Source organism: Theropithecus gelada, chromosome 20 (genome assembly GCF_003255815.1).
Source record: "Theropithecus gelada isolate Dixy chromosome 20, Tgel_1.0, whole genome shotgun sequence".
NCBI classification, from domain to species: domain Eukaryota; kingdom Metazoa; phylum Chordata; class Mammalia; order Primates; family Cercopithecidae; genus Theropithecus; species Theropithecus gelada.
Window position 1 is genome coordinate 73866503 of NC_037688.1, and position 27970 is coordinate 73894472.

At 47.1% G+C, this 27970-nt stretch overlaps 3 protein-coding genes across 11 annotated transcripts in view; 1 reads left to right on the forward strand and 2 right to left on the reverse strand.

Annotated features, from left to right (window-relative positions):
* The window catches only part of PMM2 (phosphomannomutase 2), a 35062-nt gene extending 24839 nt beyond the window's left edge, over positions 1-10223 (reverse strand). For 2 of the 3 annotated variants that reach the window (XM_025369551.1, XM_025369549.1), the window contains exons 1-4: positions 10070-10223; positions 5822-5933; positions 2920-2996; positions 1346-1437 (exon numbers count right to left, since the gene is read on the reverse strand). In XM_025369551.1, coding sequence (XP_025225336.1) covers positions 1346-1437; positions 2920-2996; positions 5822-5933; positions 10070-10135 — 347 coding nt within the window. In that variant the 5' untranslated portion in view covers positions 10136-10223. Of the gene's footprint in view, positions 1-1345; positions 1438-2919; positions 2997-5821; positions 5934-8661; positions 8777-10069 lie in introns of all 3 variants that reach the window. The other variant, XM_025369552.1, reaches the window with a different exon arrangement.
* A 152-nt stretch (positions 10224-10375) lies between these two features.
* On the forward strand, positions 10376-12845 carry TMEM186 (transmembrane protein 186). Its single transcript, XM_025369553.1, has 2 exons — positions 10376-10406; positions 11443-12845. Exons 1-2 carry the CDS (start codon positions 10404-10406, stop codon positions 12079-12081), a joined length of 642 nt encoding a protein of 213 aa, XP_025225338.1. The 5' UTR covers positions 10376-10403; the 3' UTR covers positions 12082-12845.
* Positions 12846-20647: 7802 nt separating this feature from the next.
* ABAT (4-aminobutyrate aminotransferase) overlaps positions 20648-27970 on the reverse strand; it is a 104091-nt gene continuing 96768 nt past the window's right edge. For 6 of the 7 annotated variants that reach the window (XM_025369544.1, XM_025369542.1, XM_025369548.1 and 3 more), the window contains 2 exons: positions 25634-25745; positions 20648-23911 (listed from right to left, as the gene is read on the reverse strand). In XM_025369544.1, the coding sequence (XP_025225329.1) occupies positions 23790-23911; positions 25634-25745 (234 nt within the window). In that variant the 3' untranslated portion in view covers positions 20648-23789. Of the gene's footprint in view, positions 23974-25633; positions 25746-27970 lie in introns of all 7 variants that reach the window. The other variant, XM_025369543.1, reaches the window with a different exon arrangement.

The window sequence follows — 27970 nt, forward strand, 5'->3', positions numbered from 1 at the left end:
AGACTGAGGTGGAAGGATCGCCTGAGGCCAGGAGTTGCAGACCAGCCTGGACAATATGGCAAGACCCTGTCTCTACAGAAAATTAAAAAATTAGCCAGGCATGGTAGCATGTGCCTGTAGTCCCAGCTACTCAGGAGGCTGAGGTAGAAGGATCACTTGAGCCAAGGAGGTTGAGGCTGCAGTGAGCTATGATCATGCCACTGCACTCCAGCCTGGGCAACAGTGCGAGATGCTCTCTCTCAAAAACAAACAAACAAAAAACAAAAAGAAAGCCTATAGAGTCAGAAAATGAGAGAAGCAGTCTTTGAAAGACTGGAACAAAGGTCCGTGGGTCAGGTGGCAGTTGCTCAGGTGGCACCCGCCAGGGGGGAACTGGGAGCTGGAATAGCCAGGTCTCACATTTGCCAACAGAAGCCAGAAATCCAGATGTTTAAAACATAAAATTAGGCTGGGTGTGGTGGCTCTCGCCTGTGATACCAGCAATTTGGGAGGCTGAGGCAGGTGGATCAGTTGAGGTCAGGAGTTCAATACCAGCCTGGCCAACACAGTGAAACACCATCTCTACTAAAAATGCAAAAAAAAAAAAAAAAAAAAATTAGCTGGGCATGGTGGTACGTGCCCGTAATCCCAGCTACTCCAGAGGCTGAGGCAGAATTGCTTGAACCTGGGAGGCGGAGGTTGCAGTGAGCCGAGATCCTACCACTGCACTCCAGCCTGGGCCACAGAGTGAGACTACGTCTCAAAAATAAAAACATAAATAAATTTTAAAAAGTAAAATCAGACTTTTACATGATGGCAATTAATCCAGATTTTCTTTAACACTGCAGGCCAACCAGATTTGGGTTTTATATGGATCTGGCCCGAAGGCTTCCTGTCTGAGACTTCCCAATCCAGGGTTTCTGTTGCTTTTTGTACACGCTGCTTCACTGCTGTTTCCTCTCACTGACAGCCTTTGAAAGCATATGGGCTTCAATGGCTGTATAAATTTCCATCATGTGGACAAGCCATCATTTACATAATCACTCTTGTACTGTTGGCTTTGTGGACTGTTTCCAATTATTCCTTACTAAGTGCTGGGATTCGGATTTAAATTCGCTGGCCCATGGTGGCTACTGAACCCTGCTGTGAACCAGCAGCACCAGGGTAATCAGAGAAAACGTGGATTTCCAAGCTCGACTCTCAGGCTTTCTGAATCACAACTGTCAAGGGGCAGGCTAAATATCAGACTTTGTTTTTACAACTCTTTAGGTGATTTTATAATCCTATTTGGAGAATGCCCACATTAACCCACCATATGACACTACGTTATGTTCCAGTGATGCCTCTTTGTTACAAGCAAACCCACCTCTTCTTCGGGAGTTTAATTTTCGCAATGTAGCTCAGACAGTAGTTGATTAAATCTTGGATTAGGGCCTCACCCAGATGACTTTGAATATTCTAGATGAAGAAAATACTTGAGTTATTTGATTCAGCAGGAGCATTTTCAAAACAGCTTTATAGCAAACCCAGGGTCGTCAGCCACTATTGTTGAAAATCAGTAGGCTGATATAGCAGTGATGGTGACATGCCTCACTGCCTCTTTAATTTCTTCTCTTATTTCTCTGGTCAAAAACATTAGGCAAGCCAGAAAGGCTTTAGTCAAAAGCGTTTGCTGCTTCATTACCCAAGATTTTTGTACTCATTATTGTTCAAATGCTTCCTGTAAGGCCCAAAGAGCTTACTGCTGCCACTTTTATTCAATTAAAATATCGCCAGATATTGACAGAAAATTTATGTTTCACTTCAGCATTCTCTTACGTCTGAACAGAATGATCTTACTACTACTAAGAGCCACATAGTACCTCTTAAAAATGCTTATAGTGGCCAGGTGTGGCAGCTCACACCTGTAATCCCAGCACGTTGGGAGGCTGACGCAGGTGGATCACTTTAAGTCATGAGCTTGAGACAAGCCTGGCAAACATGGTGAAACTCTGTCTCTACTAAAAATACAAAAATGAGCCAGCCATGCTGGTGGATGCCTGTAATCCCAGCTACTTGGGAAGCTGAGGCTGAAGAATCATTTGAACCCAAGAAGTTACAGGGAGCCAGGACTGAGTCACTGCACTCCAGCCTGGGCAACAGAGTGAGATTCTGTCACAAAAAAAGAAAAAAAAAACAAAAACAAAACCCAACGCTTATAATGAGGCAACCTGCTCTAGGTTTATCATCACAGAAATGTTATTAATAGATTTAAAGCCAGGCATGGTGGCATGTCCCTGTAGTTCCTGCTACTTGGGAGGCTAAGGCAGAGGATCACCTGTGCCCAGGAAGTCTAGGCTACTAGGATTGCACCACTGCACTCCAGCCTGGTTAACACGGCATGACCCCATCTTCTTAAAAAAAAAAAAGAAAGAAAAGGTTGGGTGTGGTGGCTCATGCCTGTAATCCCAGCACTTTGGGAGGCTGAGGTGGGAGGATCACTTGAGGTCAGGAGTTGGAGATCAGCCTGGTCAACATGGTGAAACCCTGTCTCTACTAAAAATATACAAATATTAGCTGGGTGTGGTGGCGTGTGCCTGTAATCCCAGCTACGGGGGAGGCTGAGGCATAAGAATTGCTTGAACCAGGGAGGCAGAGGTTGCAGTGAGCCGAGATCGTGCCACTGCATTCCAGCTCCAGTCTGGGTGACGAGCAAGACTCCGTCTCAAAAACAAACAAACAGAACAAAACAAGAAAAGAAATATTATATTTAAAAAGTATAAAAATTTAGTTATTTAGAATAGTAATAGTCACATGGTTCAAAATTCAAAACAAAAAGAATACAGAGTAAAGATTCATTTCTACCCCTGTTCCTCATCTTCCCAGAGGCATTCAATGTGAAATGCCCTTTTAGAAAACACTTTTAATAGTATATAGTAATTCGGATACTCAAGAACCTACCTGTTTACACAAGAGCTTCCCATCTTTGTATGCTACCAAGCCATTTTCTGGAAACACATAATCATATTTTTCAACCACTACAATCAAAACCAAAAAAACACTTAGAATGCAAAGAATCAAAACCCGTGTTTCTATTCCTTGATTAACAATGACCACTAATAAAACCGCTAAACTCCAGCAAGGACTGTGAGAGACCATCTCATCTTACAGACTAAGAGAAGAGTATGGAAAAACCTTCCTTATTGTTTTTTTTTTTTAATGGCTCTTTTTGGTTACATATTTAAACGATGACTGGGCAGGAGATTAGAGACTTGGTGACAGGTTATCTTACGTCCCTGACTTCAGCCTGACTGCCTGTAAAGGAAGATGCTGGTCCACGATGCTGATGGTTTGCCAGCAGCAACCAGGGCAGTGAGTGAAAGTGCAGATTTCCAAGCTACGCTCTCCGGCTTCCTGAATCAGAATTGCTGAGGGACAGGCTAAATATATTTTTAAAAAGCTCTTTGGGCTGAGTGCCGTGTGGCTCACGCCTGTAATCCCATCCCTTTGGGAGGCTGAAGCGGGTGAATCATGAGGTCAGGAGTTCCAGACCAGTCTGGCCAACATAGTGAAATCCCATCTCTACTAAAAATACAAAAAATTAGCCGGGCATGGTGGCAGGCGCCTGTAATCGCAGCTACTTGGGAGGCTGAGGTAGGAGAATTGCTTGACCCTGGGAAGCGGAGGTTGCAGTCAGCTGAGATCGTGCCACTAAACTCCAGCCTGGGCGACGGTGCAAGACTCCATCTAATGTCAAAAAAAAAAAAAGCAAAAAAAAAAGCCCTAAAAGACCTCTGACGGCCAGGCACAGTGATTCACACCTGTAATCCCAGCACTTTGGGAGGCCGAGGTGGGCAGACCACCTGAGGTCGGGAGTTCAAGACCAGCCTGGCCAACAGGGTGAAACCCCATCTCTACTAAAAATACAAAACTTAGGTGGGCGTGCTGGTTGGCGCCTGTAGTCCCAGCTACTTGGGAGGCTGAGGCTGAGGCACAAGAATCACTTGAACGCAGGAGGCAGAGGTTACAGTGATCCAAGAATGCACCACTGCACTCCAGCCTGGGCCGGAGAACGAGACTCTGACTCACAACAAAACAAAGCACTCTTTGGTGATTCTTATAATCAGTCTGGTTTGGAAACTATCCATGCTGTCAACCTTAATGGAGCGATTCTCAAACTTCAGGTACCTGTTAAAATGCAGATCCCCTATGTGTTGGGTGGGGCCCCCACACTCCTATTCTAATAAGCTTCCCAGGAGATTCTGATACAGGTGGGCCTTCACCTGTCTTTCAGCTGGTGAATGTTTTGATTCTATTGTTGCATGTCTCTCAAAGGTGCAGACACTACGCTACCCTACACAAAACTTCCCTGAGCAAGTGGTTAAATACACAACTAGACGCAGAAAGGGTGATCATGAGGAGGTAACAGGATTTTCAGGGCTTCATGATCCCCAGTATGTGGTTTATAGCATTTCTAAGTAGGAGACCAACCAGGAAAATGAAGTGGAAGTGCAAGAGTTTTTAAAGGCATTGTGGAGATTACTCTTCTAGTAATGGGGATCCAATAAATACAGGGTACACAGATTTGGACTGTAAGATATTACATCTCTGAGAACAGTAGTTCTCAAATAGAGGTGATTTTACACACAGGTCATTTGGCAATGTCTGGAGACACTTCCGGTTGTCAGAGCCGTATGTGTGCGTGTGTGTATGCTGTGGGCATCTAGTGGGTAGAGGCCTGGGATGTCGCTAAATACCCTACAATGCACAGGACGGCCTTCATAATGGAGAACTAACTGGTCCAAAATATCAATAGTGTGAAGGTTGAGAAATCTTGCTCTAGAGGAGCTGGTTTCAAGATGTGAGGACTCTGGGGACAATAGGGGTTAAAAGATCAATTCATCCACCTCTCCACTTACATTTCTTTTTTTTTTTTTTTTTTCCAAGACGGAGTTTCGCTCTTATTGCCCAGGCTGGAGTGCAATGGTGCGATCTCGGCTCACTGCAACCTCTGCCTCCTGGGTTCAAGCAGTTCTCCTGCCTTGGCCTCCCGAGTAGCTAGGCACAGGCACCCACCACCACGCCCAGCTAATTTTTTGTATTTTTAGTAGAGACGGGGTTTGATCATGTTGGCCAGGCTGGTCTCAAACTCCTGACTTCAGGTGACCCACCCGCCTCAGCCTCCCCAAGTACTGGGATTACAGGCGTGAGCCACCACGCCTGGCATCCACTTACAATTTCTTACAGGCCAGGAGGCCCTGGGGCTATGCAGATGAATAACTCATACTCCTGCTCTTCAAAAACATATAATCGGATAGTTTACAATAATTACAGAATGCTACATTAGCAGGGTTGTACACTAGAATCTCTCGGAGGTACTTACTAAAATAGGATTCCCAGGCTCCACAGACCTATCAAGTCAGAATCTCCAGTGAAGGGGTCAAAAACCTCTCTGGTTTTTTGGGGTCCTGTGCTGGAGATTCTGTTCCAGTGATGGGGAGGTGAGGGGGGCTGTCAGAGGGACAATTTGAAGACCAGCCTGACTGGGGCTAGAAGGGCAGCGAACGGGTACAAGCAAGAAGTATTCCAGGCAGAGAGATTACTATGTGCAAAGACACAGCCACTGACCTTTCTAGGTGAATCTACTCACACATCTGAGTACCCAGTTCTCCATCAGTAACTCCAGAAATTTACTGGATTAAAAGCAGAGGAAAAATAAGGGCCAAGAAAATGTTTCCCAAACAAGGAAGCAGAAAGTCTGCCATATGGGGATAAGGTTTTAGGGCAGCCTATGATACTTGGCAACAATATCCTCATAAGAAGTTAATCTTTTACTAGATGTAATTAGCAACCTCTCATTTACCATCATTTCCCAGTTGCTCCTGCACTTTCTCAAAGTCCGAACCGCCTACCACTCCGATTTTGATCTTCTGCCTCAATTTTTGCAGGAAGTCATCCATTTCTTTGGTAATTTTCTAAATTTCAAGAAGGAAAATACAACACTCATAAGCCAAAAAATAATCAGGAGACTAAAACTCTAAGGGTAACACAAATACACAAATCTTATTTTCTTATTTAAAAATTAAAGAAAAAAATTGTTTTTGACATAGGGTCTCACTTGTCACCCAAGCTGGAGTGCAGGGGCATGGTCATAGCTCACCGCAGCCTCGACCTCGACCAGGGCTCCGGTGATCCTCCTACCTCAGCCTCCTGAGTAGATGGAACCACAATTATGCGCCAGCACACCTGGCTAATTTTTTTATATTCTGTAGAGACGAAGTTTTGAGGCCAGTCTGGAACTCCCGGGTTCAGGAGATCCACCAGCCTTGGTCTCCCAAAGTGCTGACATTACAGGCATAAGCCAGGCCTACAAGCCTTATTTTCATACATGCCAATTAAGTTACCAGCTCTCTACACAGTTCAAATATTTTAGTTGTAATTGGGAGGGAGGCATCTTTACCAGAATAAACTTAAGTGTTATTTTTACCACATTTTAAACACAGGTAATATGTTAGTAGCTGTTGTGCACTGTGCTAGCTAATTTTTTACGCATTTATATACCCATCTATGGGCACATATACAAATAGGTCTTATTTTTGAAACATAAATGGAATCATTCTATGTCCTTTGCAGCAACTTCGCTTTTTCAGCAACTTCGCTTTTTCAGCCTGATGTATTCCTTTTAAATGCTACACTATACTCCATCTATGGATTTAAGTTGTTGATTTTAAAACAAAATAACATAATGAAATTAAAGAGGAAGCTCAGGGCCAGGCATGGCGGCTCACGCCTATAATCCCATCACTTTGGGAGGCCGAGGCCGGTGGATCACCTGAGGTCAGAGTTCGAGACCAGCCTGGCCCACATGGCAAAACCCCATCTCTACTAAAAATACAAAAATTAGCCGGGTGTGGTGGCACGCGCCTGTAGTCCCAGGTACTCAGGAGGTTGATGCAGGAGAATCACTTGAACCTGGCAGGCGGAGGCTGCAGTGAGCCGAGATCGTGCCCCTGCACTCCAGCCTGGGTGATAGAGCGGGACTTCGTCTTGACAAATGAATAAATAAATAAATAGGAGAAGCTTAGAACTGATTTATTGCAATTACTCAAAACAAAAAAAATGGAAAAGAGTAAGATGACTAGATTTTTTAGTCTCTTCTAAAAGCAAAGCTCCTATCTAGAAAGAGTGGTCTTAGTGGTAAGACTTTATGGTAAATTCCAAACTGTGTGATAATTTTTAAAAAGTTATAAACTAAAATGAAAAACAGCCCTACATTAAGACACATCACAATGTATTTTTACAAGTCTTATAACTCAGTACTTTGAGCAATCTTAGTTGAACATTTACACTGAATGTCTATTTTTTTTTTTGACACGAAGTTGCACTCTGTCGCCCAGGCTGGAGTGCGGTGGTGTGCTCTTGGCTCACTGCAACCTCCATTTCCTGGGTTCAAGCGATTCTCCTGTCTCAGTCTCCCAGGTAGCCAGGACTACAGGCGCCCGCCATCACGCTCAGCTAATTTTTTGTATTTTTATTAGAGATAGGGTTTCACCATGTTGGCCAGGCTGGTCTCGAACTCCTGACCTCAAGTGATCCGCCCACCTCAGCCTCCCAAGGTGCTGAGATTATAGGCATTAGCTACCGCGCCCGGCTGAATGTCTTTTTTTTGAGACAGAGTCTCGCTGTGTCTCCCAGGCTGGAGTGCAGTGGCGCGATCTCCACTCACTGCAAGCTCCGCCCCCCGGGGTTCACGTCATTCTCCTGCCTCAGCATCCCGTGTAGCTGGGACTACAGGCTAATTTTTTGTATTTTTAGTAGAGACAGGGTTTCACAGCATGAGCCAGGATGGTCTCGATCTCCTGACCTCGTGATCCGCCTGCGGCCTTCCAAAGTGCTGGGATTATAGGCGTGAGCCACCGCGCCTGGCCCTGAATATCTTTTTTAAAAAGTTACTAGAAATTTAGAAAATACAAAAAACCATTTAATTCACCCTCAGTATATAAACACTTGGAGTTCAATGATTTTTCTTTAAAAATTTTTTTTAGAGTAACACATGAATCTGATTAAAATAAAACTGCATAGAAGGGCTTGTAATAGAGTGCAATCTTTTCTACTCTCACAGTGGAATTTGAACCTATTAGACAAAATCTAGAACTGCAGGAGTGGCCCTTAAGAGTCAGAACGCAGTGGCTCATGCCTGTAATCCCAGAACTTTGGGAGGCTGAAGCAGGTGGATCACAAAGGCCAGAGATGGAGACCATCCTGGCCAACATGGTGAAACCCTGTCTCTACCAAAAATACAAAAATTAGCCAGGCATGGTGGCGGGCGCCTTAAGTCCCAGCTACTCAGGTGCCTGAGGCAGGAGAATCGCTTGAACCTGGGAGGCGGAGGTTGCAGTGAACTGAGATTGCACCACTACACTCCAGCCTGGCGACAGAGTGAGAGTCTGTCTCAAAAAAAAAAAAAAAAAAAAAAAGAAGAGTCAGAACTGTGAATATCAGATCAGAAGCACTTTCCTGAATGGCATACCCAGTAACTAGGACAGCTTCCACCTTAGCACAGATAGGAAATGGCAAACTTGACAGGAACCAATGTCCTGAGGCTCAGGGGCTTGTACCAGGTCGGCTGTGTGAAACTGAGGAGGTTAGTTCTTCACGGAGTGTGTTTCCTTATGTTTAAAAAGGTAATAACAACTATCCTACCTGGAAAGAAAGATGAAGGAAGGTTGAGAGGGTCCAGCGAAATCATGAAAAAGGGTTGGCAATGTAAACCCTAGACCGCTATGGCCCACAGACCACACTGGGCAGCTGTTTGTTTCTGTAACAAATAAATACAGTTTTACCGGTACACAGCCACTCTGTGTTTACATAGGGTTTATGGCTGGTTTTTGTACTAAAGTTCAGTGGCTACTATAGACCATATGGTCTGCTATAGACTATATGCTATATGGCCCTTTACTATAGACTATATGCTATATGGCCCTTTACAAAAAATGAATTGGGGACCGGAGTATTAGACCACTATGGGCTTTTAACAACCCCAAGTGTGTGATAGCTGAATTTGAGAATCAGAAAAAGCCTTTGAAGAACTTGGGAGTTGAGTGTCATCACTAGGTAGATCAAACCTGTGGCTGAGAAGGGCAAAATGATACGTCTAAGGTCACACGCATTTGACGTGGCTTTCTGGAGCACACCATTGTTACCAAGCGAAGACTACGAGGGGTGAGGATAGAAGTTGAGGATAGTGAGACCATTAGGGTCCAGTCTCAAGTTGAAATGGCCGGTTGTCAGTGGCAAATTTCTGAAAAGGGGACAGGAAAGCCTCATCTCAAGGCTGATAGTGACTGAAACTGATCTGTGCCTGTAGCAGCAAAATCTGGAAGTGGAAAGCAAGTTTCCAAAGGCCCAAAGAGGCTCTCAGCGGGCAGCCTGTAATAACCTAGGGCTCCTCCATCTTCCTAGTCCACTGCAGGGGCTGGAGATGGGTGTGGTGGAGGTGGTTACTATTTACTGAGGCCTAGTGTGCTGTGTGCAACATACTTTCAAGAACTTACACAATCTCATTTGATCCTCACAAACACCATATGGAACAGGTGTTCCCATTTAAAGCTGTAGATACTGAGGCTCAGAAAGGTTAATGACTTGCTCAAGGTCACACAGCTGTGAAGAGGTGAAGATGCGACTCCACTAGGTCGATTTCACCTGGAAACCTGTTTTTAATATAATGACTCACGGCACAGCCCATTGGTTACAGGATTGAGGCCGGCAAACAGCTGATAAGGGGCACACAGCTGATGTCGGGTTCAAATCCTGGTCCATCGGTCCCAAGGACTAGCGATGAGTCCAGATTGCATTTTCCAACCAAGCACAAGTTTCCTTCTCTTAAGAGTTCTTCAGCCCCGTCTCATCTTTCCAAGCATCAGAGCTCTTGAAGAGCTGGTTAGGGCCTCCCTCTCATCCCTCCAGGGCACCTAGAATAGGGTCCAGCCCCCGTGAGGACGTAGGCGGTCCTTAGCCAGCCCTTGGCGCCTACCCTGGATAGTCGATAGCTCCAACTGGGAACAGCACGGACTCTGCGTCGGCTGCCACCAGCCCGCCGGGCGCCACTTACCTGCCGCGGGGCGGTGAGGGTCCCATCCACGTCGAAGAGGCAGAGCGCTGGGCCAGGCGCTGCCATGTCCCCAGCGTCTAACCGCACCCCGCAAGACTCGTTGGCATCAGGAACTCGGCCCGGAACTTCCGAGTTCGGCCCCCGAGCCGCAGGGCACGTCGGGAAGAGGAGGAGACTCCGTTCCCACAACGCCTGGGACTAGCGCCAGGCACGATTCCTGGACCGCAAATCCCAGGGTGCAACGCGGATCACGCCCGCCTTGTATATTCGAGCATGCGCTCTTAGAGGTTCCGGGGGCCGGTGGGATTTACTTCCGGCAGCAGGCTGTGGAGCCATGGTAAGGAGTCTGGTGGCTCTCCTTGAGGGGGTGATGCTCTTTGGGGGTCGGTCGGGGTCAGAGCTGGGGCAGGCAGGCACGACGCCTGAATTTCAGACCTGAAGAATCCGTGGGAGGAAGCTCTGGCGTGGGTTACCATTCGCCATTCCCGGGCTTTCTCTGCCCTCCTTGGGTCACGTGCGCACAGTAGTAATAGCTAAAACTCGCCGAGCTCTCACAGCGCATCAGGTACTAAGTTGAGGGCTTTGAAACCATCTTCTCCTTCACTGTGTTCTGAGTCCCCATTTTGAAAGCCGAAGAAACCGAAGCTCAGGGGTGTGGAGTGATTTGCTCAAGAATCCACAGGTAGTGACTGATGGAGCCAGAATTGGAACCAGAGCTTTTACTGCTTCACTACCCACCTAATAATATGTTTGTGCTACGTGTTGGGGCCTCCTTGCCTCGCTCCTCCTCCTCCTCCTCGTTGTTTCCCCTTCCCCTGACTAGGTTAAGGGAAAGCAGCAGTTCCCTCCAGCACCCAAGATAACGTATGAATCAAACAGAATTAGAAAGTTTGTTGGGATAACTATCTCACAGATTTGTTGCTTGAGTTCCCCACTAAGACATTGATTATTCAGTTTCCTGCTTGGGGAAATGTTCACACCCCCTTGTGGATCCATTGTCCAGCCCAGAGTTGGGACTCCCTAGATATGTTTTGAATTATTGATGGCCGCACCTCCTTTCTTGTATTTATTTGGAATTGCCTGATGGAAGGAGGACTCTGCTGCACTCACTGACTGTGTGTTCTTTGGTAAATATCTTACCCTCTCTGGGCTTAGTTTCCCTAGTGGTAAAGTGGAAATAGTGATAACTGTCTTAGATAGCTGTTGTGATGCCCACATGAGATAACATCTGGCTTTACCCTTCCCTCCTCTGGCAATAATGGTGACCTTGCAGGATTGGCAGAAGCCTTGGAGTATGGTGCTTTGCAGATGTTCACCGTGTGATTAATGTGGTTGAATTCCATGAGAGAAATCGTCTACTGTCTCCCTTTCAGGCTGCCCTTCTCCGAGTTGTGCCTAGATTTCGGGGAAAAGCTGCGTGGGAAAGGCCTCTCCATGGGCTGTGGTGCTGCAGTAGGCAGGAGGATCCTAAGAGGTGGGTGGGGAGCAGGTCACCCACCGCGAAGGAGAAACCACCAAACCAAGAGACTGAGAAATTCTGGATGTTTTACCGTTTTGATGCCATCGGAATCTTTGGGTTCCTGTCTCGACTGAAGTTGGCACAGACTGCCCTGACAGTGGTAGTTTTGCCACCAGCCTGTTACTGGTATTCCCAGGGCCTCCTGACTCTCAACACCGTGTGCCTGATGAGTGGGATATCGGGCTTTGCCCTGACCATGCTGTGCTGGATGAGCTATTTCTTTCGGAGACTGGTTGGTATCCTGTATCTGAATGAGTCTGGCACCATGCTGCGGGTGGCCCATCTGAGCTTCTGGGGCTGGCGGCAGGACACATACTGTCCCCTGGCAGATGTGATTCCCCTGACAGAAACCAAGGACCAGCCTCAGGAGATGTTCATGCGTATCCAGCGGTATAGCGGGAAACAGACCTTCTATGTTACCCTGCGCTATGGACACATCCTGGACAGAGAGCGTTTCACGCAGGTGTTTGGGAGACATCAGATGTTCAAGTAAACAACTGGGGCCTGGACCTCTGGGTAACCCTGGGTCACCTGGATTGACAGGAAGGCTGAGGGTGTGGGCACAGCTGAAGAAAGGGGATTGGGTACTTGGAGACTTTGCCTGGGCCCCTGGGAACATGTGTTTTGTGATGAAGGAATTCACAAGGCAAGAGCTGGTGTCCAGGTTTAGGAAAAAGGCTCTAAGCAAGTTCTTACAGCACTCGTTTGTGACATTCAGTCAGATAATGGCCAGAAGTTTTTGTTAAGAGCCAATTCTTAGAAGAACCTATGCCAGGGTCACCCAGACAGTCCATTGGTGTGAAATTGAAAGGCAAAGAGGTGTGGTGGGGGAGCATAGGATTTGGAGTCAGAAGTCTCAGTTCTGTCACTTGTCCTGGGGTGGGTTATTGAGTCTCTTTGAACCTTGGTTTTCACATCTGTAAAATGGAAAGTCCTGCTTGTTTCGTGGGATGGATGTGGGAATAAATGTCAAACGTGTGGCAGACTCAGCAGCCTAGAGCAGATAGCATTAAGCATTTGGTCAGAGGTTTTGGCATGGAGAAAGGCTTCGAGCAGTCAGCAGGGACTTCCAGAGCCCTGTGCTGTGCCCCTCACACATCCAGCAGCAGAAAGGTCTGCCAGGATGTTACTACACATCGATGAGCAGCGATGTCGTCCAAATGAGCACGAAACCCCATTTGAGGTTTGTTCACCACCCTGAGGTCTAGAGGCTCTTGCTTTGGATGGCCCTGCAGTGTAATAAAGCCTAATGGACCGTATGCTGGTACGTTCTTTTATAAACTAAAGCCAGTTATATGCATTGCCCTGCATAATTAATAATACATGTTCATTATGCAATTTGTAACACAGTAAAGAGGAAGGAAGGCATGATCTTTATTATTTTGCCACTCGAAAGTCAATAAGAATGTTTTATTGCCGGGTGCGGTGGCTCACACCTGTAATCCCAGCACTTTGGGAGGCTGAGGCAGGTGGATCACAAGGTCAGGAGATTGAGACCATCCTGGCTAATGGTGAAACCCCGTCTCCACTAAAAAATACAAAAAAAATTAGCCGAGTGTAGTGGCAGGCACCTGTAGTCCCAGCTACTCGGGAGGCTGAGGCTGGAGAATGGCATGAACCTGGGAGGCGGAGCTTGCAATGAGCCGAGATCGCGCCACTGCACTCCATCCTGGGCGACAGAGCGAGACTCCCTCTCAAAACAAAACAAAACAAAAAATAATAATGTTTTATTGTGTAGCCTTCCATTTTTCTTAACCGTACCAAGATACACCTAACAAATTTATCCTTTTACTCATATTTAAGAGTGTAATTCAGGGACATTAAGTATATTAACAGTGTTGTACAGGCTGGGCGCAGTGCCTCACGCCTGTAATGCCAGCACTTTGGGAGGCTGAGGCGTGTGGATCACTTGAAGTCAGGAGTTCAAGACCAGTCTGGCCAACGTGGCGAAACCCTGTCTCTACTAAAAGTACAAAAATTACCTGGGCATAGTGGTGGGCACTTGTATTCCCAGCGACTAGAGAAGCTTGAACCCGGTAGGCAGAGGTTGCAGTGAGCTGAGATCACGCCACTGCATTCCAGCCTGGGCGACAGAGCAAGACTATCTCAAAAACAAACAGAACAGAACATGTTGTAGAACCGTCACCACCATCCATTTCCAGAATGTTGTCATTATCCCAAATAGAACTAAGATACCTATTGAACAATAATTTCCTTCTTTTTCCAGCCCTTGGCCACCACTAATCTGCTTTCTGTCCCTCTGGATTCGCCTATTCTGGATATTTCATATAAATGGAATCATATAATATGTGACCCTTTGTATCTGGCCTTTTTTTTGAGATGGAATCTCCCTATGTTTCCCAGGCTCGAGAGTGGTGGCGCAGTCTCCGCTCACTGCAACCTCCGCCTCCCCGGTTCAAATGATTCTCCTGCCTCAGCCTCCCAAGTAGCTGGGATTATAAGTGCCTGACACCACGCCTGGCTAATTTTTGTATTTTTAGTAGAGATGGGGTTTTCACCATGTTGGCCAGGCTGGTCTCGAATTCCTGACCTCAAGTGATCCCACCCACCTCGGCCTCCCACAGTGCTGGGATTATAGGCATGAGCCAGCACAGCTGGCCTGTATCTGGCTTCTTTGACTTGGTGTAGTGTTTTCAAGGTGCATCCATGTTGTAGCACGTGTCAGTGCTATTTCTTTTTTATGGTTAAATACATTTATGGGTGCAGTGTATATTGTCTGTATATACCACATTTTGTTTGTCCATTCATCTGTTGGACGTTTGAGTTGTCGTCACCTTTTGACTGTTAATGAATGAACATTTGGCTATTGCTATGAACACTGGTATACAAGTATCTGTTCGAGTCCCTGCTTTCAGTTGTTTTGGGTACGTACTGAGAAGTGGATTTACTGGATCCTGTGGTAATTCTGTTTATTTTTGAGGACCTGCCACTTTCCCACAGCGGCTGTACCATTTTATACGCTCACCAGCAATGGACAAGGGTTCCTGTTTCTCAACATTCTTGTCAACAGTGGTTATTTTTCCTTTTTTTTTTTTAATTTGAGATGGAGTCTCGCTCTGTCACCTACGCTGGGTTGCAGTGGTGCGATCTTGGCTTACTGCAGACTCCGCCTCTCAGGTTCAAGCGATTCTCTTGCGTCAGCCTCCCGAGTAGCTGGGATTTCAGACACCCACCACCATGCCCAGCTAATTTTTCTCTTTTTAGTAGAGACGTGGTTTTGCCATGTTGGCCAATCTGGTCCCGAACTCCTGAACTCAAGGGATCCACCTACCTCGGCCTCCTAAAGTGCTGGGATTACAGGTATGAGCCACCGTGCCCGGCCCTTCACTTCGATGCTTCTATCCTGTGCTTCCATCCTTGCTTTACTGGAGTCCATTTTCGCAGCTGTCAAAGTGATGCTTAAAAACAGAATCACATCACTCTGCTGTGAAGGCTGATGGCCTAATCCACCCTCCCCTTTCCTCCCTCATCCGCAACTCCGTGGAGATCATTCCCCCAGGTCACCATTGCCTTGCTCTTCTCCAGTCATCAAGAATATTCCAGCCTTAAGGCCTTTGCATTGACAGTTTCCTCTGCCTGGAAGGCTTTCTCCCTAGATACCTGCAAAGAGAACTAACCGCCTCCCCTTCAGTGTCCTCTCTGTATAACGGAGTTTCACTATTTATGCTCAAGAAGTGTAGTGAATATTCAATTATATAGAAGAGAAATGTGCATAGCAGTTACACGTGGCTATTCATTCCTTCTGTACCTTGCCTTCAGCTGCCTATCCGTTCTTCAGTGACTGTGACTCCCTTCCCCATGAAGACATAAAGCCTGTGGCTAAAAAATGTCTTAAGAAGTCATAATGATTTGACGTTAACCTCATTAAAACCAAAAACTCTCTTGGTTTGGTTGTAAGTAATGACCTGAGTGAACTTCACCCCGGGATATTCTGATTATGTCTGGGGTGGGTCCCCAGGATCTGTCTGTTTGACCGGCTTGAAGCCAATTCTGAGATTCAGGCAGGCTGGGAATTTCTGAAATAGACTACTAGAACAGAAGACACCAGAGTGACACATGGTTCTGTGGACTTTGTGTTCCTGGGCCAATTTTCTGCCCAAAGAATAGGTTCTTAACACTGGCTTTATGTGTAGAATCTCCTGGAGAGTGTTTTTAAAACCCCATTGTCAAAGCCCATGACCAGGCATTTTTATTTTCACGGTTCCCTGGGTGATTCTAACGTGATTGACCATCGCTGCCCCTGAAGTATCACCACTCTGTTAAGTCTGCAAGGGGCTTGTCCTGGGAGGTGAGACCACAGATTCTCACCCATGCAGGCATTCAATGTGTGGTCTGCTCACGCAGTACCAGCAGAGGGCACACAGAGCAAATGCATTATTCTAACCCTTTATCCCTAAGCTGAAATCACAGATCTCCACCAGACAGCAGGAAATGTGTTACGGCTTCCGTCATGCACCAGTAGGGTAGTACCTGAGAGCTGCCCCCAAAAAACCAAAGTCAACAACAAAAGCAATAAAAGGCCAGGCACAGTGGCTCACATCTGTAATCCCAACTCTTTGGGCGGCCAAGGCGGACAGATTGCTTGAAACCAGAAGTTCGAGACCAGCTTGGGCAACATGGTGAAACCCCATTTCTACTAAAAATGTGAAAAATTAGCTGGGTGTAGGGTACATGCCTGTATTCCCAGCTACTGGGGAGGCTGAGGTGAGAGGATCACTTGAGCCCGAGGGGCAGAGGTTGCAGTGAGCTGAGACTGCACCACTGCACTGCAGCCTGGGTGACAGAGCGGGATCCTGTCTCAAAAAACAAACAAAAAAAACCATTTAAGTGTGCCCAGCGCTTGTTGAATCTGGTACAACCTGGGCATCTGTTTGTTTATGCTTCCCAGGTTATTCCACGGTACCCAAGCTTCGAGAATCACCCATAGCCATGCAATAGAAGGCAAAGCAGCTTCTCAGAAAATGGGAGTTGTCTTTAGATTTGCGTGGTGGGTATATTGGCAGTTCCCCCCTTTAACAACACTTCTAAACATGATTGTCTTAGTTCACTTGGGCTGCTCTAACAAAAATACCATAGGCTGGATGGCTGAAGCAACATTTGTTTTTCACAGTTCTGGAGGCTGAAAATCCAAGATTAATGCGTCAGCGGGTTCACTGTCTAGGAGGACCTGTTTCCTGATTCATAGACAGGCTTGTTCTTGCTGTGGTCTCACATGGCAAAAGAGGTGAGGGAGCTCTCTGAAATTCTTTTATAGGGCACTAATCCCATTCGTGAAGGATCCACCCTCATGACCTAATCAGCTTCCAAAGTTCCCACCTCCAGATATCATCACATTGGAAATTAGGTTTCAACATATGAATTTGGGGGTGACATAAACATTCAGAATATAGCAAAAATCTAACAGAAATACTGAAGTATACATATAAGGATGTTCACTGAAATATTTCCAACAGCAAAAATACTAGTCCGGGCGTGATGGCTCATGCCAATAATCCCAGCACTTTGGGAAGCTGAAGTGGCAGGATTGCTTGAGGCCAGGAGTTCAAAACCAGCCTGGTCAACATCGTGAAATCCTGTCTCTACAAAAGAAAAATTAAAAAATTAACTGGATATGGTGGTGCGTGCCTGTAGTCCTAGCTACTTGGGAGGCTGAGGCAGGAGGATTGTTTGAGCCCAGAAGTTCAAGGCTGCAGTGAGCCATGACTGTGCCACTGCACTCTAGCCTGGGTGACAGAGTGAGACCCTGTCTCAATCAATAAATAAATAGAAAAGAAAAGTAAAGTGGGAATAATCTAAGTTTCCATTAGTAGGCCACATGGTTAAGTAAATGTTGGTAGATTCGTATTGTAGTATACATGCAGCCTTTAAAAAGAATGAGATTGTGCTATATCTGTGGAAAAGACCACGAGGTAGGTAGGTAAAAAAATAAATAAATAAAAAGCAAGTCACAGAACAGTGTAGTTCTGTGTGATCTTATTTGTGTTTTTAAAAAGTACATGTTGGCTGGGTGCAATGGCTCAACGCCTGTAATCCCAGCACTTTGGGAGGCTGAGGCAGGCGGATCACTTGAGATCAGGAGTTCGAGACCAGCCTGGTCAATGTGATGAAATCCCATTTCTACTCAAAATACAAAAATTAGCTAGGGGTGGTGGCAGATGCCTGTAATCTCAGCTACTCAGGAGGCTGAGGCAGGAGAACTGCTTGAACCCAGGAGACAGAGATTGCAGTGAGCACAGATTGCAACATTGCACTCCAACCTGGTGGGCTACAGTGTGAGACTCCATCTCAAATACATACATACATACATACATACATTGCAAATTGTGAAGAGTGGTTACCCCTGGGAGAGCATTGGCAGTCAGAGGGGCAGATGAGACAGTAAGTATTTCACTTTCAACATTAACCTTCTAGTAGTGTTTAAAAATTTTATAATGAGCACGTCATTCATCCTAACAAATGGAGAAAAATGCTATAATAAACAGTCTCTTCTTCCGTTCCCTCCTCCTCCCACCGGCTTTCTAGGCAAAGGAAAGTTTCTCAACCATGAATTCCAGTTCTGGACTCAAAAGCTGAGTAGATGGAAGGAAACATGCAGTCTTTGAAAACTCGGTTAAAGCATCTGTGATGTAACCATGTTTGTCCCTTGTCAAGTGGCTTTCCTTCCTGTCTGGATTTTGCCCCGTCTCCCTGCCATGCTGTGGCCATGTAAATAATTTAGATGCATAGGATTGTCTGTAGCATGCCAGTTTTACATTTTTTTGTTTTTCAAGATGGAGTCTCGCTCTGTCGCCCAGGCTGGAGTGCAGAGGTGTGATCTTGGCTCACTGCAACCTCTGCCTCCTGGGGATCAAGCCATTTCCTGCCTCAGCCTCCAGAGTAGCTGGGGTTACAGGCAGCCACTACCACGCCGGCTAATTTTTGTATTTTTAGTGGAGACGAGGTTTCACCATGTTGGCCAGGCTGGTTTTGGACTCCTGACCTCATGATCCACCTGCCTCAGCCTCCCAAAGTTCTGGGATTACAGGCCTGAGCCACTGGGCCTGGCCTGTTTTTTTTTTTTTTTTTAAGATGGAGCCTCGCTCTGTCACCCAGTCTGCAGTGCAGTGGTGCAATCTCGGCTCCCTGCAACCTCTGCCTCCTGGTTTCAAGTGATTCTCCTGCCTCAGACTCCTGAGTAGCTGGGATTACAGACACGTGCCACCACACTCAGCTAATTTTTGTATTTTTAGGAGAGACGGGTTTCACCACGTTGGCCAGGATGGTTTCAAACTCCTGGCCTCAAGTGATCCGCCCACCTTGGCCTCCCAAAGGGTGGGGATTACAGGCATGAGCCACTGCGCCCAGCCACATGTCAGCTTTCATATGGCCACCATCCACACGTGAAGTCTGCACCAACTGGGGACCTGGTGACGATGCTCCCAGTGTGCATGTGGGAAGCACAGCCCATTGGTAGCTGTTGTCCTCCTTCCTATGCTGGTTACCAAAAATGAGACTTACTTGTCATAGGGCCAGGTGTCTATGGCGTCCTCCACCCCATCATTCCACAGCCGTGTTTAATGCACTCCCCAATGCAGATCTGGTGGGCCGAGCAGCTTGCAGGGGGCAGCCTGGATGAATTGCCCGAAGAACTAGAGTTGGGAGCTTGCTTTATGTTGTTGCTTTATGACTGCAAGACTCGTGAGTTCCTAAATAGAAAGCAACAGGGTCCCTTTGAACTCCAGGCAGAGTCCAACTTTTAAGGGCCTTGTTTTGATCCTGCGCCGTTCAACTGTAAAATCTTGCCTGATTAGAGTCCATCAGGCAAGGCTGATACCATCTGGCCATGTTTATACCAACTCTAAGGACAAAAACATTCATTTTACTGACGAACAGTTGAAATTCACTCTCAGATTCAGATGGGCTTGCACCTATGGTGTGAAGTAGTTTTAATAGTTATCAGTGGAAAGTTAACTCTGACAGAAATATAATATTGCCTTTTAGAACTATATGTGAGACACGCTCAGCTATTCGTGGAGAAGCAGCAGTAAAAGACACCAGCATGTATTAAACGCCTACTGTGTGCCAGGCAGTTATTATGTGATTTCATTGAATCTGCCAGCAACACTTTGAGTTAGAGAACCCCAGACAGGTCATAGAGTGTTCGGGGGAAGCATACGGCTTCTGAAGCAAAACTTGTTGCCTGCTTGGATTCCAGCCCTGCCAATTCCCAGCTGTGTAACCTCTTTCTCTGCCTCGGTTTCTTCCTCTGTGAAATGAAGATAATAACACCACCTATCCAGGATTGCTGGGAAGATTAAATGACTTACTACATGAAAAGCACTTAAAATAGTGCTTAGTCCAGGCAAGCACTCAATACACGTTAGCTGGCAATACTCTAATCATTCTTATTTTGCAGAATAAGGTTCAGAGAACTGAAGTAACTTGCCCACGATCACCCGTGTAGAAAACAGTAGCGCTGGGTCGTTCCACTGCCTCCTCAGGGGAAGGACGGAATATAGAAAACAGGCCCCCAGTGGTTCATGCCTGTAATCCCAGCACTTTGGGAGGCTGAGGCAGGTGGATCACCTGAGCTCAGGAGTTCGAGACCGGCCTGTCCAACATGGCGAAACCCCATCTCTACTAGAAATACAAAAATTAGCTGGGTGGGGGTGGTGCATGCCTGTAATCCCAGCCACTGGGGAGACTGAGGCAGGAAAATCACTTGAACCCGGGAGATGGAGGTTGCTGTGAGCCAAGATCATGCCACTGCACTCTAGCCTGGGTGAAAGAACTAGACTCTGTCTCAAAAAAAAAAAAGAGAATGTGAGCTGCGAGTAGGGACCACATCTTGTCCATCCCTGTGTCCCTGTCACATAGCATGTCCTCGATTTACTTAATGAAATGCATGGCCTTACAGTGCTTCCCGATCCCAAGGCAGAATTATGCATGTAGAGTGTCTCCCAAGACATCCCTAAGAGGTATATAACAGGCATTTAATACGTACCGGCACCTAATTATTTAACAAAACCATTTCCACCAAAAAAGTCCACATTCACTCCTGTTTCAATTATAAATTTCTTTTATTTAAGAATACTGACTAACACAGGAAACAGATTTAATTCATGGAATTGTGCATATGGTCAACAGTTACATTGTGACATGTTAATTTTTTTTTTTTATCATTTATTGGCACTGTCAACAGATTACCTGTAAACAAGATCACTTTGTATGCGTAAGTCTGCGATGCTACCTAGCTATGGTTTTCTACCATGAGCTCATATATAGATATAGATAGGTATATAGATACATTAATGCTATACACAATTTTGCATGGTTACTGAGCGTCAGTAAAAATTATAAAAAAACACCCATTTATAATAAAAGTGAGGATGTACTAAGACTTGCTATTACTGGACCTTGTTTTCTGTAAAAGTGACGCCACTTGCTGGACGGTTACTAACTCAATGGCACTAATGTATGATGGATTCATTTCCAGACTGTCGGCCACGGAAGCCCTTCTTCATGGCCCCTGCCCTGGACAGCAGCCTGTCCTCCGGGCTCCCCATGTTTTTACCAGCTTCTGCTGAGTTTCTACAATCTTGAGCTGTGCTGAGAATTCTTTTCCTTGAAATTCTTCCAGCTAAACCCCCACCCCCCAACAGAGGATGTCTCAGGAACTCATTATGCCCTGAGTCAACAAGAACTTGTTGATAAATGGCTTAAAAGTTTTTACAAGAAGTAACTTCCCTTGGTAAGGGGTAAATAATAAATCTGGAATTTTCCAGATAAAACGATTTCATTTCTCTGTCAATGCCCCACGGGGAGAGAACGAAATATTGGAGCCCCTCTCCCTACCGGCGAGAGCCAATTTTCTGGTTGTGCCCTGGCTTAAAACCCTTTGGACTCCGAGAACCATACTGAATATTTGCACCCAGTGCTAAAGTTTTCAGGAGAAAGCATACTTAAGCCAATAAATGAATAATGGTTTGGTTTGCATTTTGCTTGCTTGTTAAATAAGGCCTTATTGAACCTTGGGATACTGCCTGTGGAATCTGGCTCCCCAGTGAAAGATGTGAAGTCATGAACTGATATGCCTTTGCATATGCTGTTCCCTCTCTGCAACACCCTTCCTTGCCTTGTCTGCTTGGTAAACTCTGACTCATTCTGCAAAACACTGCTCCAGTGACACCTTTTCCTTGAAACCTCCTCTGACCCTTGGATGAATGGTGGTGCTCCCTCCGACTTCCTCATGCTCTTACTCGCACCTCTGTCATAGCCCTTGCTGCCTGCTTGAATTGTTAGTTTACGAGTCTGGTTGTTCCCAGTGGGATGTGAGCCCCCGGGAGCAGGGACAATGTTTTGTCTCATCTTTGTATTCCTGCTGCTCGGTACAGGGCCTGGGATGGTGCAAGTATTTCATGAAAGTTAGGTGAGTGAATAAATGGTGAATGAATGAATGATGCATAAATGAATATAAAAACGAGTAAAACCTTGCAGAGAGTGGGAGGCATACGTCACCACTTCGCTGGGAGTGCAGGTGACAGAACTGATTAAGAACGACAGATTAGCACTGACTGCAGGAATGCAAAATGAACAAGAACTCACAAATTTGTATATGTTAAACTTGTCATTGCCTTTCATTCCTCAACAAAAATAGGTCGATGACCAAGTATGCGGAAGACTGGAAGCTAAAAAAAAAAAGAAAAAAGAAAAAAAACCCTACTTTGAGATCTTTGGATGATTTGTTATTAAAAGAGCAAAGTGCTGAATCAGGAACCTTGATATGCCTATTTCCAAAATAGTCAACCAAGGCACCCGGAGATGAAGAGGCTTCCTTTCGGACAGATAATACAAGCCAGGCTTTCTCAGTCTCCCCACCAAATAATACTTCACTGGTGTCAGGCTATCAAGTTCTCTTTTAGGAGCATTTGAGGTCAGATCAGTTCCCAGAGTGTCTCACCTCCAGCAGAGATACTAGAGGCTCAGCCACAGCCCCGTTAAGCATTTCGGTATCATCTGCCTGGTAATCTCCATACTCGGTCATCTCAGGAAAATCTCTGATTTCAGGAGGATCAAGTACAAGGAAACCACGTTGAACCAACAGGCCACTTTTCCATGCATGGAGCTCTAGCGCCTTTAATTCATGGTGCTTCCCTCAAGCAGAAATCCAGTCCAGCAATGATTCCCTCTGGTGGGACAGCCAAGCTGTTCCTGGGGGTCTGCTCAGAAGCCGTGTGAAAGTGGATGAGCAAAAGACAGCAAGAGCCTCTCAGGCTGAGGGGGCCAAAAGTCAGACCCCAAGGTGCCCTAGGAAACATGATGCAATGGCTCTGCGGCCCCAGACCCTGGGGTGACGGGCCTGTGCTTCTAGCCCTGAGGCTCACGTGTGTCCCTGTGGACACTCAGGCTACAGTTTCCTCTCACCCAGGTCCAGGTCTAGGTTGACATTTAACAGGGAGGAGGGAGTTTGGGGAATGGTGGATGCCAAGTAAGAACCATGGATGATGCCACCTGGGGATCCTCCAAGGGCAAAGCCCTGTCCAGGGCAGAATTCACAGTTTAGGGGCTCCCCAGGTGCACCGAGAGGAGTGATTCTCATCTTCAGGGGGCCACAGGACCGCTTCCCTTACCCCTGAGCTGAATCCTCTTCTCCCCACTTTACGGTCTTCCTCAGATCTGTCCAGTCCCTCCCTGCACCGTGTTTGGGGTGTGCTCAGAGCTCCAGGGGCTGGGAGAGGAGGTGGGAACGTGTTTGCTTGCATAGGGCGAGGGGGAGCCAGCATCCGTGATCACAGAATATGGCACTTGAGATGGACTGGCACCCAGGAGGCCCAGCTGCCAGTCCCAGGAGCAAATGTAATGCCCTTGACTGGTTTTTGGAAAAATTGCTGGGGTTGGTCAAGGTTGGGCAGAACTCTAGCCTGGACCTCCCATGGCCCTTCCCAAGACGAGTCCAGGGCTCAAGCAGGATCTCTGGGCTTAAACCAATGTGCACCATTGGCTCTGCAGGGAGGAAAATCAACACCAGCCCTTCCCTCCCCCACCTCCCCCAAGACCACCAAAAACGTTCCCTCCCCACAAATCACCCTTCACTGTGCATTCACCTCTGATACTTTTAAGTGAAAACATGAATTAGGCAAAACTAATCAATTTGACAACTGTTGAGATCGGGGCTTTCTCACTGTAGTAGAAATGGCTTCTTTACTTGAAGTCTGCTAAGATGTCACTGAAAATATTGAGGAACAGGTGAGCATGGTGATCCCTGAAGACCAGCGTGGGACGGAAACGAATAGATTTGTCACCGCAGCCCCCCAACACCACACCTGAAAGAAGAGGCAGGAGGTAGGTGAGGAGCATGGTTTCTCAAAGTTGCGTGCTGGGAGAGCTGGGAGGAAAGTGATGCCCGTTGGCGATGCTCATCCATCCATCCATCCATCCATCCATCCATCCATCCATCCATCCATCCATCATCATCCATCGTGGAAGCCCAGGCTTCCATTTGTCCTTCCTACCACCCACCCATCCAGCCTTCATTTCCTTTCTCTCTCCCTTCATTCATCTCATCCATCATTCTCTTCTTCCTTTCCTTCCCTCCACCCTCCCTCTCTCCTTTGAGTGCCTGCTTTGCTGCCCCTGGACTAGGTCTGGTGATAGAGAGATCCCAAGATAAAGTCCTTGCCTTCTAGAAAGTCATGGAGGGGTGGGGAAAGAAAATAAGCAGATAAGTTGCAAAAGCACAGACTGAGTCGGAAGCACGTGCGGGGTGCTGAGCTATCACGGAGGAGGAACAGGCTCTGCTTATTTTAAAGGGTGACTTCACCAGTTACAGCTGGTGTCCTTTCCTTGTCGAGGTTGTGTATGCTTTTTTTTTTTTTTTTTAAGAGATGGAGTCTCGCTGTGTCACCCAGGTTGGGGTGCAGTGGCACGATCTCACTCACTGCAACCTGCACCTCCCAGGTTCAAGCAATTCTCCTGCCTCAGTCTCCCAAGTAGCTGGGATTACAGGCGCCCACCACCATGGCCAACTAATTTTTGTATTTTTAGTAGAGATGAGGTTTTGCCGTGTTGGCCAGATTGGTCTCGAACTCCTGACTTCAGCTGATCTGCCCACCTTGGCCTTCCAAAGTGCTGGGATTACAGGCGTGAGCCACTGCACCCAGCCTGTTTATGCCTTTGAGACCACGTTTTCTCATTTTTAAAATGGAGGTTGATTATCCCTGCCCTTCCGAGGCTGCTGCAAGGATTCTATAAGATGGCACAAGAAGACGACCTGACAATGTGCCTGACATAGAGTATGTGTTCTGATCTCACCACAGCATCTGCCCTTACCCCTGCCACACTGTCCTCAGTGGCTTCCCATAGCTCCTAGGGTGAAATCTCAAGTGCTAAGCCGGATCTGCAGGCCCATGTGACCCGGGCCTGGCCTCTCCTCCCCCAGCTTCGTCCCCTCCCATCCGTTCACCTTCATGCCCCCTTCTTTCCCTTTTACCACCTCTGTAAGCTCCATCCCACCTCAGCCCATGGCATGCACCCTTCCCTCTGCCCAGAATGCTCTTCCTTACCTTCACCCGGCCAATCCCTGTTCATCAAGACTCAGGGTAGAATGCTACTTCCTCAAGGAAGCCTTCCCTGATTTCCTAGCCTCACCAACTGCTGCGGCTATTTGCTCTCTTAGCCGCGTTTTCCCCTTCCCAGGACTTAAAATTGCAATGGATTGTTTGTGAAATGCCATGTGTAAAGCCACGCCTTCCTGCTAGACTGCATGCTTCCTGAAGGGAGGGGCTCTGATGGTCTTCATCATCACTGTAACTGTCTCTAGTGTCCACTTACAACTCACCTTCTCAGCGAACACTTGTTGAGTAAATAAATAGATAAAGAAATCCCATTCGTAACGTTCTCTGGAGAAGCAGCATTCAGGCTATTTTCAGACCTGTGTACCACCTGCCCCCCACGCAAAATATTGCTGAGTACCTAGCAACATTTTGCAGCTACAGCAGGATATACTGGACGCTGATGAAACTCAGCAGCCACTCCTGGCCCCTTACCTTTGTTTCTGGCAATTAAAATGAGCTTATTCCGTACGGAATCATCGGGAGTATCGAAGGAGCAAAAGGTGCCTCGTCCTCTCACCCTGCTGATGAACTGGGGGTACCGGGCCTGCAGTGGGGGGAGACAAGGCCAGCATCAAAGCCCATCACCCGTGTACCAGCTGGGCTTAATGGCTGTGCTTCGTCAAAGGCCTTCCATGGTCCAGCCTTGGCCTCTGCATGGACTGGCAGGACCTCCAGGGGGTTAAGAGCTCTGGTGACATTCAAGCCTGGGTTCAAAGCCCAGTTGTTCACATCTGTGTTGTGTCGAGGGAAAAAAAACCACCACCAACAACAATAATGAAGCCCAGCGTTGTCTCTTTCTCACTGCATAACCTTGGGCGACTCAAGTACCTCTGTTTCCCCTGCTGTAAACTGAAGGATTTAAATGCTGTTGATCGTGCAGTGGCACAATCTAGGCTCACTGCAACCTCCACCTCCTGGGTCCAAAGATTCTTGTGCCTCAGCCTCCTGAGTAGCTGGGATTACAGGCACCCGCCACTACCTCTGGCTGATTTTTTTTTTTTTTTTTTTTTTTTTTAGTAGAGACGGGGTTTCACAATGTTGGCCAGGCTGGTCTCGAACTCCTGATCTCAAGTGATCTACCTGCCTTGGCCTCCCAAAGTGCTGGGATTACAGGCGTGAGCCACTGCGCCCAGCTCAATGACTGGTATCTTTATAAAAAGAAGACAATTTGGAGACAGACACAGGCACAGTGGGGAGAAAGCCAAGTGATCCCGGAAGCAGAGTGAAGCCTCCATAGGTCAAGGATCATGAAGGATTCCTGGCAGCCATGAGAAGGTGGAGAGGGGCATGGATCAGATTCTTCCCCAGAGCCTCCAGAAGGAGCCAACTCTGCTGAAACCTTGATTTCAGACCCTGCCCTCCGAACTGTGAGAGCATAAATTCTTGTTTTAACCCACGCAGTTTGTGGTGATTTCTTATAGCAGACAAGGAGGCAAATGCAGATGCCTAGTCTGGAGGACCTTGATTTCACCTTACTCTCCACTGTCCATGTGAAGGACAGCAAACAAGGGCTTGGAAAACCCCAAATAATTTCAGGGTACTGGGGGCTGAGTTGGGGGAGCAAGTCTTATTTCACAGCAGCTCCTTAGTAGAAACTGGAGACACGGTCCTGTTCTGGGGGTGACAGGGCCAGGCACTGTGTTAGACACATACACAATTTTTTTCTTTCTTTTTGTGGAGGACGGGGTCTCACCATGTTGCCCAGGCTGGTCTCGAACTCAGTTGGGCTGAAGGCAATCCTCCTGCTTTTGCCCCCCTAAGTGCTGGGGTTACAGGCATGAACCCCTGTGCCTGGTAGTGGGCACACCCTTGAATCCCCTGCCAGTGAAGAAGGGCCCACTTTGGTCTACACAGATGAGGAAACTGAGGTTCAGAAGTCCTTCCAGCACTTATTCTAGCATGTGCCCTGCACTTGTCGATTGCTGGGGAGCCGGCAGTTTGAACACACCCCTCCCTCTCTACCGCAGTATGGCCCTGGGGAGGTTCAGAATAATGTCTCTTCCATTTAGACACCCCTTCAGGCCTGTGTGCCACACTGACACACACACATCCACACACCTCCTTGCGGTTAGAAGTGACCACGTGACCAGCTCTTTGTCAAGTGTTGGAGGTGTTATGTGAGATTTCTGGGAAGGCTGCTAAAGACAAGAAGGGGGCCACTCTGTCCTTCCCTTCTTTTTCCTTCTTGTTGCCTGGAATTGAGATGTGATGGCTGGAGCTCCAGGAGCCATTTTGGCCCATGATGAAACCTTGAGGGTGGAGAGTAATCCAGTCCCAGCAGTGGATAGCAGTGCTGATGAGTGGTAAGTATGCAACAGGTTGCACAGAGGAGGGAATAATGAACACATCAGAGGGGGTGAGAGAAGGAGTGCTTGGGGGCTTCATAAAGGGGGGATGTCTGAATTTGGTGTCAAAAGATAACCAGGGCCGGGCGCAGTAGCCCATGCTTGTAATCCCAGCACTTTGGGAGGCTGAGGCGAGCGGATTACCTGAGGTCACGAGTTTGAGACCAGCCTGGCCAACATGGTGAAACCCCATCTCTACTCAAAATACAAAAAAATTAGTAGGGCATAATGGCACATGCCTGTAATCCCAGCTACTCAGGAGGCTGAGGCCAGAGAATCTCTTGAACCCAGGAGGCAGCGGTTGCAGTGAGCTGAGATTGCGCCACTGCACTCCAGCCTGGGTGACAGAACAAGACTTGGTCTTGAAAAATAAATTAAAAAACAAATAAATAAAATAAATAAAAAAGATAACCAGTGCCGGCAG